At 45.4% G+C, this 13,363-nt stretch overlaps 1 protein-coding gene across 1 annotated transcript in view; it reads right to left on the bottom strand.

Annotated features, from left to right (window-relative positions):
* LAMB1 (laminin subunit beta 1) overlaps nt 1–13,363 on the bottom strand; it is a 42,377-nt gene that overhangs the window by 2,990 nt on the left and 26,024 nt on the right. The window contains exons 24-30 of the mRNA XM_063396863.1: nt 7,726–8,095; nt 5,394–5,578; nt 3,951–4,192; nt 2,302–2,505; nt 1,779–1,923; nt 833–1,040; nt 525–666 (exon numbers count right to left, since the gene is read on the bottom strand). Of these exons, the coding sequence (XP_063252933.1) occupies nt 525–666; nt 833–1,040; nt 1,779–1,923; nt 2,302–2,505; nt 3,951–4,192; nt 5,394–5,578; nt 7,726–8,095 (1,496 nt within the window). The remainder of the gene's footprint in view (nt 1–524; nt 667–832; nt 1,041–1,778; nt 1,924–2,301; nt 2,506–3,950; nt 4,193–5,393; nt 5,579–7,725; nt 8,096–13,363) is intronic.

The following is a 13,363-nucleotide window of genomic DNA, read 5'->3' as shown; positions in this document are numbered from 1 at the left end:
CTAAACTGGCCAAACTTCATAAGCATAGATAGCACTGTGGTCTCATGAGGGCCTTGAGATGAAGTCTGCAAATATTTTATCTAACAAGATTGCAGCACTTGGCACTTCAATCCAGCACTTGTTTATTTTAGTCGTGTGCTGCAGTGGTGGATGACACTGAGCACACCAACACACAGCCCGTGTGGCTGACAGGTGTGTCTTGCCAGGGGTCTTGTCAGACCTGCTGTGTTAGAGGGCTACAGTCCTGCTCATTTAACTGGGCTGGTGCAGGATATGGGGTGAGGAAAGCCTTTTGGTGTTTGTGTTGTTGTCTAGTTGGGTTTGTTCATGAGCAAACAGTCCCCTAGCATCTGTCTCACTCACTCAAAAGTTGATGTGAAGGCAGGAATGATTTAGATGCATTTTAACTGCAGCCTTTGCTTTGCAGTACCCAAGGGCTTTCCCTAGACAGGCTTATATCAGTTTCTAAGCATCAGACTTGGTGCTGTTTCTATTATCTTAAGTAATATTCATAAAGGACTCACTGAAGTCAGCAGGTCTTGAGTTCCTTTAATATCTTCATCAGCTTGTTTGATGGCTTTTTCAGCTGCATTTTGAGCTTTTTCAGCTTCTTCTAGTGCGGCTTTCACCATGTCTGCAGTGACTTTAACATCTGTTGCACCTTTGCTGTGGAGCAAGACTGTTAATGCTAAAAATGCTCTTATATTGGAACTGGAAAAAGAACATATGCTGCAACGGGCTGGTTTTGCCCCTTACTGAAGGAATAAGAATTTATATCAGGGGAAGGTTAACTGCATTTTCTGATACAATGAGATGAAACAGGACTGCATACCTTGCTCTTTTAGCTTCCTCCAGTAGCATTTCTGCTCTGGCAATGTCTCCAGCACTCTGCTGCAGAATGACCTCAACACCAGAAAGGCTTTCTACACGCTCACGAATATCTTCTGTCAGGGCCTGCAGCTGCTGGGGAGTGCTTGGCATCTCCATGTTCAGCACTTCATTAGCTACTGCCTCGATGCTATCCAGGTCAGCACTGTCTTCTAGCAGATGGACACAAACGACAAAGATGTGAGTAAAAGCTTCCCTCTGTCACGTCTCAGCACTCAAATTCTTGTTCAGCTGCTTCCTTAAGAAGGAAAATCATGAGAAAACCTTCCTTCCCCAGATTTATAGAAAAATCAAGGTGTTAAAACTACTTCCCAAAGCGAAACTTCCCTCCCAGGAGAGGCCCAGCAGGTGTATGGGCCCTGCTGGCTCAGCTCTCTTGGAAGCCATTTGAAGATGTTGGTGCTCAGCTGCACCACTCTGGGAGAGACCCAAGCCCACAGGAACAAACCCAACAGCTGCACACAGATGTATTTGTGCTCCCAGCATAGTCAGCCCTGAGCAAACAGGCAAGGAATGGGCTGCTGGCAAACAAGGCTCTCGTTTAACCTTTACCTGCTTTCTTACAGAGAGAGAAATGCAGTTCCTGACTTCTTTCCCCTTTAATACTACTTTGTCTTTCTAGCCAGAACATACTTGGCAAAGTAGAGCAGTACAACAGCCTCAGCTGAAACACACACCAGAACATGTCACAGTTTGCTCTCATTTTCTTTTTATCTTGGTTTTCTCTTAGTTTTTCTCATGTTTCTAGATTTCATCATACACACAGTTTGTCTAGTGGAGGTGGGGGGAATGATGACAACAGTTGCACCAATCCTTGGAAGATAATACAGATGTAAAGCCAGTTTTCACAAACCCAGAATTAAAATATTATTAAAATGTAACGTTCTTACGCATGAGGAAGTCTCTAATCTGTTTAATAAGAGTTCTCAGATCTTCATTGCTTTTGTCCACTTGTTCTTTTGTAGCATTAGTTTTGAGCAAAACTGCTTGTGCATTTTGTTTTGCTTCATCTGCTCTCTGTTTTGCCTCAGAAACCTAAAGAGAGGAAAATGGAAGGCTTGCTTGCTTATCTTCTTATGCTTTAGGGATTGTTTTAAAACAATTCATCTGGAGTCAGAAGTAATAGTAACAAGGAATGCTTTTTCTCATAAAACTCACAGAACACTTGGAGGCTGGCCCTGATCCATACCACCAGTGCTAATTTAAACAACTCAGGCTGATGTTTAGTTATCCATGAAGCTTCACTTTAGCAAGCTCCCTTTCTGAAGATATTTACAAGCATGATGAAGTTACACAACTCAAAAGAAGTATTTTCTGCAGAAAACCAGTACATACTTTGTCAATTAGTGTCTGTGCTACAACAGACAGATTTTTTTTTTTTTTACTATCTTAACAATTGATTTGGCATATTACCATTCTGGAGAGTTGCTCAACTTCTGCTAATGCACTGAGGATGTCTCTGTCAAAATCCATGGCCTTCTGCCAGGCATTGTGAGCCACTGTCACCAGCCCTTCACAGCCGGGGCCTCCACACTTCTTCTTCCCTTCCTCTGTCCGACAGTTCAGACCCCCGCACTCGGACTCGGCACAGGAGGCTCCCGGAGCAGTGCCACACGTCTGCAGGGACACAGGAGACAAGGGAAGCACTCACAGCCTGGTTCCCACTGCTAGGCTGCATGAGGGTTGGAGTAGGACACTATTCTACCACAAAATTTCAGGGTAAACTTTTTTTTTAAGAAGTAAAATTATTTCTATCAGCAACGTTGCACTGAGAATTATCCACTACTTGGTCAATTGTTTGGTAATGAAATAACACAGGAGTTGGTTTAACCAGAGGGAAAATTAGAAAATTCCCTGTTCTTGTGAAGTTCTTTTACCTTTTCATATCCCCACCCCTCCCCTCTTTTTGCCAAATGATAGTTACTAACTCAGGTTTTGCAGCCAAAAAACATCCCTGGGAAAACCTAGGGGCTGAGCCAAGTTAGCTGCAGCTGTCTCCTGTGAAGTGTAAATGAGTCCCTCTTACCTGTTTGGCATGTAACCCAGCAGTAGCTAGAAAGCAGAAAGATATGTGTGCGCATGTGTGTGTCATGATTACACCTCCCAGCAACTCAGTATTTACTGCCTTGATAAACATCTACACAAGATTTCAGTTCTTAACAGTCAGGGCAGGAATGTAGGGGAAGGGAAACGAAACAAAAAGATGTCTCTTTCTTCCCTCCAGAGAAAAAAGGAGGGCTGAGGGAGTGGGAGGGATGACTAGTTGTAAAGGACAAGGGACAATCAGTGTGTGAGAACTCTCCACCACAGGCCTGACCTGCCCAGGGGAGTTAATGAGCGATGCCCTGCAGCCTGCCTTCACCAGGGGTTGTTCAGGGATTGTTCACTGAATGCAGCTGGCCAGCTTCAAAGAGAAACTGAGGGAACACCCAGCCTCTCCCAAGAAAAAGCCATCCTTAATCATATTTACAGATGAGCAGGCACCTTCAACAGAGAAAATGCCCTTTTGACTCTAGCTCCCTGTAAATTCTGCTTTGTCTGGAGCAGGAGGTTGAGCCTGGGGTGATGCTGAGGCCCGTGGGTGTGAGCAGAAGCGCAGCCTGGCCGGGAGCTGTACAGGCACAGAGTGTACCTGATGGAGCTGCAGAAGGGAACAGGGGAGCCCAGGGAGAGCAAACACTGAGCTCAGGATAGGCTTAAGAGGATGGCGCTCAGCCCAGCAGATTTGCCACGCTTTTCTGCACGTGGGAACTCCGTCCCTAGCAAAGAACACTGGATTAGAACAGGGGTGATGCAAAAACAGGTGCTCTGTTGGGGCTGGGAAGAGTAGGAGGAAAACCAACATGAAAGGCTGGCCTTTGAAAGCCAGTAGTGTCAGAGCCCACCAGTTAAACAACCCAGTTCTAGCCCACAAATCCGAGGGGTTGCTCAACCAAGCAAGGTGCATTTTTCATGAACCAACAGCACATCTCACACTGTCCCACCCTACAGCTCCTCTGTGCCCATCGCTTCATCGTAAACCTGACTCTGTTTTTGCTATGGGTTTTATCCCAGCTGTGTACCTTCTCAGCCACCTCAGAGAGGTCCAGGCTCTGCAGCTTTCCGGCGAGTTCATCCAGAAGGCGCGACTGCTCCTCTTGGTTCGCCTTGAACTGCGCCTCCCTCTCACTGATCAAGTCTTCCACTTCCTGCCGCGTTCGCGCCGACAGCTCCACGGCGCTGTCAGGATCAACAGTGGAGGCATTGACCCTCTCCTCGGCCTCCAGGGACATCTGGAAATACTTGGTGATACTGTCCAAGGCTCCTGCACAAACCAGAGGGAGCTGATGAGAGCTCTGTTAAGTAACCCAAAGTAAAGTATATTATAGATGTTAGCAGATGACACGTCAGGGTTAGTGATATAGCACATTAAATGAAACGCTGGCCTTGGCAGCTGTGTTCAGTGCCATTGCAAAGATGACAGAATTTGGCCTCCTGTAGGAAAAAAAGTTTGCTTTTTTGCTTGGTGGACAGTGTATCAAGCTGGACTTTGAAGTTAAGCCTTTCTTTGGCCCTAATGACAGGATTCTGCTTGCCCTAAGGGCAAAAGGAGATATGGCCTTTTAAGGTTTCTAGGGGAACAGTGTGTTTTCTAAGGATTCCCTTATCTCATTAATTCTTATTGCTTGCCCTGGGATGTCTGGCTTATGGAGTCACTGCTTGGAAACTGGTCAGAGCTTTCCTAAGAAACAACTGCTTGATGAAAGATGCTGATTTATGGAATTGTTGATTTTGGATAACTCCTGGAGAGGCCTCGTGTGGGTGTGAGGGACCCTGTGGGGGTGGCTATACTCTATACCTCAGGGCAGCTTTAGTTTACAGAATGCCAAGTCAGGGACTTCCCTGTCCTACGTGCTACTCGCCTCACTCTGAAATCTCCCATATTCACTGGAAACAATCTCAGACTTTCTGCAAACCAGGAAATTTGTAAGAAATATTAAAAATACTTTATTTGAAGCCAGCTTTCCAAATTTCCAAATAATTTGGTGGCATTCCTCCTCCTACAGCAAATTTTGATTCTTGGCCCATTTCAGTGTACCAATGGACATGCAAGAGTTGGGTGGCTCAGAAGAACTGGGCCCTTTACTACAAGCTCTCTTTTTTTTTCACCCAGAAACAGCAATTTAACAGACTGAGGGGAGCAGAGGGGATGTCCAGGCATATCTTGAAATCTGTGGTGCACTTTCTTCTGTTGTGTCTCATCTACAATGTGTTCAGCATGACACCTTAACACGATTCTGTGCCTCAAGAATTTGAGCCAGCTTTGCAATGTGCAGAGGAAGAAACACAGGGTGAGGGGGCAGAAATTCCTGCTGCATCAGCACCTCTGCTAATGCACAGAAAGAACCTGTCCCTGAGGAACTGTGTTTTATTACAAGTTAGAAGATTAATCTGGTACTTAAACCCATGCACTAATGAAATTGTTGGCCACCCTGCAGCTTTCTCCCCCTCTCTGTGAAACTTACCCCGAACATCAGAGATCTTGATGAACTCTAGCTGCTCTGCAAGTTCTTTCACGACGTGGTCGAGACTTTTGGCGTCTGTCTCCAGCGCACTCAGGTCCATGTCTGTGCTATTGCTCTTTGCTGCTAAGGCTGATAGGTTTTCTTCTATGTCAGCTATCTTAACTGTAACATCTGCTGTCAGCTTTCTGTAAGACAGGCACAGGACTCAGCATGGGGAGGAAAAAGGGTCAAACGCCTCATACTTCACTGGAGCGTGGTGGCTGGAGATGTATCCAGCTTCTCCCGTGGCAGGACCTGTCCTCCCTCAGTGGAGCTCCAAGTGATTTGTAACAACATGCCTGCCTAGAACACTGTTTTGTTTCCTTTATTGTACAAAACTACTTTTTAATCTACAGCACATTTATAAACCCAAAGCACCAAATTGCTCAGAAAACAGCTGCTTTGTGTAAGATTAACTGGAGGCAGATTCCAGAGTACTGGTGTAATGCTCTAGTATCATGGCAACTGCATAGGTCAGAGTTGACTACTATAATCCATACATAATTTGCTTCCCATCCCACACAGCTCAAATGTAGTTTTGATTACTACAAGCTCATTGGACAGATTTGAACTTCAGAAAGCAGGGAGGGGGGAGCCTTAGTTTTAACACAATGGATTCTTTAAACTCTTCTGTAAAGATCCCTCCTCACCAGGGTTTTGAAGGAAAACCTCTTGCTCTAAGCATTCACTCAGTGAGCCATGCAGCAGCCTTTAGCTAATGGGATAACCCTAAAAGGAAAAGTGAGTATTACATGTCAAGGCTGCTGTGGAGCAGAAGTGGGCATAGAAATCTATTCCCATGCATGGTGATCCCATCAAGCCCAGCATTTCCTCATTCTGAAAGAATCAAGGCAGTATGTAAGGTCTAAGATCAATTTACAGCTCTCTCAATAGCCCAACAGTCTGCTGTTTGCCAGGACTCCTCCAAAGCCCAGTACTTTTCTATACAGCCAGAGAGGAGCAAGAACAGACACACATAAGGTATGTTAGGGAAAAGCAGCTCCTCAGCTGCTCTGACCTCCCTCAATACACACAGACTCCAGAAACAGCAGCAACTCCCAGCTCTCCAGCAGGAGGGAGGGGAGCTGTAAGACACAAACTATTCCTAATTGAGACATTTGTTCTTTAATCCTTGCCCCTTTGCTTTGTCCAGTTCCCTTTACAATGCACAAGCAAGTTGGAACAGTTGCAGACAGGGCTAGAAAGCCTCTGTAATCCTACTTAATGTTAGACTGCCCCATCCCCAGACTACCATCTTTTGTATGCTTAGCCCTAAAAGAAAATACAAGGCTTCTACCCTGAGAAAAATGGAAACAATCCTTGTTATAAACCTGGTGCTTCCCCCCACACGTGCTCAGAGTGTGGAAAGGCGCCCAAGTTTCCAACTCATCAGCTACACCCGGAAATCCAGGAATTTAATCTCTCTCCCTCTTCATTCTCTCACATAATAGCAGCGTTTGTCCCTTGCCCTGGGGCAGCACAAGGCAAGCATGAGTGGCTCCCTGGTAATTAGCTGCCTGGAGAGCAGTGGGAGCAGGGCAGCCCCAGTCCAGCACATGGCAGCTGCACAGACACTGCCTGCCCCGGCCAGGCTCTGCCCCCGGGATGGGCACTCACATTCCAGAGCTGAGCATGGCAAGGTGCTCCTGCCTGCCCTGGCCAGGCTCTGCCCCCGGGATGGGCACTCACATTCCAGAGCTGAGCATGGCAAGGTGCTCCTGCCTGCCCTGGCCAGGCTCTGCCCCCGGGATGGGCACTCACATTCCAGAGCTGAGCATGGCAAGGTGCTCCTGCCTGCCCTGGCCAGGCTCTGCCCCCGGGATGGGCACTCACTGCCAGAGCTGAGCATGGCAAGGTGCTCCTGCCTGCCCTGGCCAGGCTCTGCTCTCAGGATGGGCACTCACTGCCAGAGCTGAGCATGGCAAGGTGCTCCTGCCTGCCCTGGCCAGGCTCTGCCCCCGGGATGGGCACTCACTGCCAGAGCTGAGCATGGCAAGGTGCTCCTGCCTGCCCTGGCCAGGCTCTGCCCCCGGGATGGGCACTCACTGCCAGAGCTGAGCATGCAAGGTGCTCCTGCCTGCCCTGGCCAGGCTCTGCTCCCCAGATGGGCACTCACTGCCAGAGCTGAGCATGGCAAGGTGCTCCAGCAGCCACAGCACCCTCGCTCAGCCAGAGGAGGCAGAGTGCCCTCAGCCCAGCATGGGGACATCAACCACTCCAGTAAATCCCAGCTCACTGGAACTCCCACTCTTTCCCACAACAGACTTATTCATGTAACTACAGCTGTACTCACTCCGCTTCCTCGAACAGATTCCCAATGTTCTTCAGGGGCTCGGCCGCTGGATTTTGAGCGATGATGGTTTTAATTTCAGTGAGCTTCTCCTCCAGTGTGCTGAGCGTCTTCTGGTACGGGCCAGTGACTCCAGTGACTTTGAGGGTATTCGCCCTGTCCAAGAACTGCTGGGTCCTGTTTGCCAGCTCGCTGATGATCACATCCCAGAGGGCAAAGCACTGGTGGCACGGCACGCAGTCAGGGAAGACGCCTGAGTAGCCCCGGGAGCACTTGTCACAGTGCAGCCCTTCCACCCCCTCGCTGCAGATGCACTGCCCGGTGGCACGGTCACACTGTGGGGTCTGGATGCCACGAGGGTTGCAGTCACATGCTGGGAGGACAAAAAGGCACATATGAGGGCCATGGAGAGGGAAATGACTGTGATGTTGGCAGGGTGGAAAAAAAATCAGTTATAATGAAGTGGTGAAATGAATACAGATGTGGTCAGTGTCTCAATTATGCTAATTCTAAAGAAAAAACTAATTATGGATGTATCACTTGTGTATGGAGGAAGCAAGTGTGAATCAGAAAGGGGAGAGAGATGGGGAAGTAACTCTAGGGGAGACCAGGATTTGCACATCTTGGAAACAGGAATAATAATGGAGCAAGGACGGACTCCACTTGTTGCAATGTTCAGATGTCAGCTGGATAGCAACTGAAAACAAAGATCCCAGTTTCTTTCCTGCAATGAAGAGTGAGTAGAGCAAGACTCTCGGGACAGGAAAAGAAATGGCAGGCAGGCACATGGCAGAGGGTTTAAGAGCAAACCATGACTGAAACAGGAAAATTGAACTAGGAACAACCATTTACTGTCTCCTCCAGCAGAGGAGTAACAGTCAAGTGAGTAATCCTGCAGATCAAAATTCAGCCACCTTCCTCTGCACCTCCCACAAACAGCACACTAAAAGGAGATAACTGATTACACAGCACTTGGGTAAGGGGAGGAGCTCTCTTCTGTAAGGCACTGTGGGTGCTGAAAGTTGGAATAGCTTCCAAGAACAGAACAAATGTGTGGAGCAAAAGCCCTTGTGAGAGGTACAGGGACTGGCTCAGAACATGCTCCTGCCATGGATAGTGGGAAAACATTCCCAACACACACTGAGGAGGCTGGCACTGGGTTGACATTTTGGGTATACAGAAAATCAGAAAAAATCTGGCAGCGAAAAGTAGAATAGAACAAAGAATGTGGTCATGGGTAGCCCCGTAGTGTTTGAGGTGTTAATGACCAAGAGCCTACATGTTCGTCACCCTTAATGTAACCCTCAGTGGAAATTAGGACACTTAACAGATTTATAATTTTTAAAAAATTATTTCACACTTTAAGCACCAACTTTGGAGTTAGTATTCCCACCTTCATGAGATGCACTTCTTTGGCACTAACCCACCACAGAGAGAAGTGACTCAATCAGTGATCAGTGCCACTGCTGAAGGCACAGACACGCTCTGTACACAATAACGCTATCAGGAGAAGCCAGGCTGCCACTTGACCTCCTTAATTACACAGGAGGCGGCTGCAGCAGAAGACACCACCAACATGCAAAGCTTTTAATAAAGAGAAGGCAGTAAGCAACAAAAAGAGAGGCTTTGAAAATATGAACATCATCTACCTATCATTATGGCAGAGTGCATCAGAACGGGTCAAGCACATGTTCCTTAAACAGGAAAAGGACTGGCATAGCTGATAAAACCCCTCACTTACACATCCATTTACCAGGCATTCTTGAAGGAGGTTAAATGGCTCAAAAGGGCCCATAAATCAATTCACACACTCAAAGCAAATGCCCCCTTAAAAGCAGGGCAAAACACAAAGCTGTTTTCAAGACTATGCATTGTTTGCTTCAATGCCAGAACACAGTGGTGGTCTTCAGTTCAAAAAATTACACAAAGAGCCTCAGCAGAACAAATCACTCCTCAACAAAACTACTTTCTTGTACAATGTGAATATGATAGGCAAGAGACAAAAATAACTTCTGCTGCTTGCACAATTGAGCAAAACGGTCCTTTGTTCTTTGAATTATACCCTGACACAAGAGATTGTTTTTACTTTACATCGAAAGTGCTTAAGTAGTCAACTCACCATGGAATATGTTCCCTGCAGGCAAACCGTTGAGGTCCTGTTTGAAGGTCAGTTAACCCTTCTGTCAACTAATAAGGGCCTTGGTATAATGATGAATTGTCCAAATTCCTCTGTATAGAAAGAGGCTAAATGGCATGTGGTTTTCCTCAAAGATCCTGAGGTCTGATCAAGTTACATGAATACTTGCTGCTGGCAAATCAGATCACTATATTTACTTGCAGATTTAAAAGGCTTAATGTGGAAAAAAAGAAACCTAACCCCATGTTGGTAATTCTACTCCTGAATACCTTCATGTTCAGGAAAAGCAGATGACATGGCTTTAGTAGCATTTACATGGTAAAGTGGATTCCAAAATCTCTGAAACCAGAAAATACTAGGGAAGAAGAGAAAAAAAATCAGGTACTAACATACTGTTTGCAAAGTGAAACCCCAAATTCCACAGCTGCCTGTTGGGGGACAAAAAGAGCAAAGAAATAATTTATTCTAAATGCAGCACAACAGTTGGGAGAATCCAGTCCTACAAAACTCCCAAACCGAGTTTTGCAGGACCATGAGAAAATTGTACAAGGCAGCTAGAAACATTACTGTGTGTTATTTCTGCATTTTAAGATTTTTTTAAAAAGCCCAGAAGCAGGCAGTCCTGGCTCTGTATTAGGGGACTCAGTACCCTGAATGAGACGTACATAAAACGGCTTTCAAAAGTGCTGGTTTCATATTGCTCTTCCTCATTATCTTCCCAAGACATTAACCATACAGGACCACGCCAGCTTTCACCCCTAACCATCTCTAACACCTCTAGTGGATGGGTCCTGGACCTTTTGCCCTGGACACCACCACCAGGCATTTTACACCCCAGCAAGGAGCACATTCAAGGCCACTGAAGAAGAGCACCTTCCATTTATGCCATGGTGGGGATCAAACCCTCTGCTCAATTCAGCTGTGGCCAGTTCTCAAGAGAAGGAAAGCAAGCCCAAGCCAAGATCATGGAAAGCCTTCTAGCGAGGAGCACCTTGAACACTGCAGTCCACCAGGCAAATTGCTCAGTGCCAGCTTTCACCTCTGCCTCAGGCAATGCCTGCGTGCCAAGAAGCCACTGGCTTCAGTCTCTTTGACTGAAGGACATGACTTCATCCTAAAGGAGCAAAAGCACAGTGACAGTGGCATGATGTATGTGAAAGGAAAGAAGGCTCTCCAAGCTGGCACAGACTGGAAAAGATTGGTACAGGATTGGCAAACAGCTCATGGAAGAACAACTTCCATGATGAGTTATGCATCCATCATTCATGATGGTGGGTGCACAGGGACCAAAAAAAAATCCTGTGACATTTAATTATCACTGCCAATGAAGCGGGATGTGAATACCAGATACCTTGATTTCTATCACTGCCAGAAACAGAGCAAACACCATGTCAGAACCATCCAGCACTTCATGTCCAGTATTGTGTTTGACCAAAGTACCCCACCATCACTTCCAGCCACAGCAAAGTTCTTGTTCCTCCAACACCTCCTTTGTTTTGTCCAACTATTCCTATGGCCATTGTGTGACTCAGAAGCAGTCCAGTACTGAGATTGCTGTTACAGCAGTTTTGCTTCTATTGTACCCAAACAGGCTAACTCAAACACAACCTTTAAAGTACTGCTTTGCTCAGGAGATTTTAGCTCCAACCCGCACACTCCTAAGTCTGATGTAAGACCTGAGTAATACAATACATGCAATGTTAGTGTGTGTCTGGTTAATCTAAACTTTTTCAAGAACAAGAAACACACAGGCACATCTAGGGATGCAGAAATGTTTCAGATGTGGCTCACTAGCTACCAACAGCTTTATACTCTTATCATAGTATTCGTAGTGTAGGGAAAGACAAAGTCCTTCTCTGTGGCTTCCCTGTGCTTACATGACAAGAAACCGGGAAACCAGTTCATTTTGCACTGCAAAGTCAAACAGATGTTGAGTTTACTTCAAGATACTTGGATGCCTTGACCACTTCAAGTTGGAAATGCCTTCAAGACAAATGGTTGATTAGTCTCCCTTCATGCAGACAGATGGCCCAAAGCCAAGCTGAAGGGCTGGAAGTTAATGCAGACACGGCTGCTTGCATTGAAAATCTGTGTTCAAATCTGCAAGCGGAGCAGGACATTGCAGCACCTCCCATGGAAAACACAGTGGAGGAAAAGAAGCCTTTTGAAATCATTGGCCTAAGGGTTTTCAAAGGAGCATTTACTAAATTAAACAATAGGTTTCTGTTTTGAAATGTCATTTTGGAACTGGGTGTATTGTTTTCTTTAATTGAGTGTGTAACTCAATCAGCTCATTCTGTGGCATACTTCAACTTCAGGGAAATCATATTTTTGACAGGAAAAGTTTTGGCCAAATTCTTTAGTCAAGATCTGCTGATTAGCAGGTTATGAGTATAAAGGATAGTAGCTGTATTTGTTTACAAATGCATGTGCATGTATGTGCACGCACACACTGAATATCCATGGGCAATTTTTGTATCACCTTCATCAGTGCATTTCTCTTTCTCCTTTTCTCCTGATCCTAAGGGTAGAAGTAACACTCAAACACGTATACCAAATGCAGTCATGTAAAAACCCAAGAGAAGAAATCCAAAAGAACCAAATAACTAGCTTGAGAGGTTTGCTTTAAGCTCAAAACGATCTATGAATTGCTTTGTCTTTCACCTACTCCGACAGCTCTGCTATCTTTTCCTCTGATTTTAAATATTTAGAACTTGCTTTCATTTAAACTACTGTAATTCAATATGCAGTATATTTGCACAACACTTAATTTAAACTCAGGTGTGTCAGAGCACTTGATGCTACAGCAGAGGTGATAAAATGGATACCTAATGGACTTTATGAAGACCAATATCAGTGTTCAATTCCTTACTGGGGGATGCCCAGTAGAAAAGAAAAAACAAGTGTTATACATCATCCTACACCTAATAGAAATAATTTTTCCAGAAATATTTTTTTACTGCTTGAGACTGAGGGCGGCGAGCATCAAATGTTTAACTCCTCCACAGAAAAAGCACAAAGGTTTTGTTCAAACATGATTTCCTGGCATCATTTCCCAGTGGTAGTGAGGCACTGTGATAAGAAAACCATTCAACAATTTGTAAGGTTGAAAGTTTTGCAGAGCTAGCAAATTTCTTCTGGATAATCAGCTATTGATTCAAGTTACCCTGCAAGCATAGTGCTAACTCCTCAGCATTATGATTTTCAGTAGGAATGTCAAGATAAGATCCCAGCCTAAAATTACTGGAGTTTTGCTACATTTTAACATGTTAGCAGACATTGCCAAAAGGATAGTTTTCTGGAAACAATCAACACACATTACAATATTTTATGACCCTAGGTTAATTAAAATTATGAAACTCAAAGTGAAAATTATATTTTCTTTAGTATAGAATTTGTCTGACTTCCTTTAGACACTTCTCACAGAAGGAAACAAGACATCTGGTAGCCTTCTCTCAACACCAAAAACACCTCCTATAAAAGCAGCCTATGTGACTAGTTTAG

Source organism: Prinia subflava, chromosome 4, assembly GCF_021018805.1.
Source record: "Prinia subflava isolate CZ2003 ecotype Zambia chromosome 4, Cam_Psub_1.2, whole genome shotgun sequence".
Lineage (NCBI taxonomy): Eukaryota > Metazoa > Chordata > Aves > Passeriformes > Cisticolidae > Prinia > Prinia subflava.
Note: the sequence above shows the minus strand (reverse complement) of the source record. Positions and strands in the feature narration are given on the sequence as shown.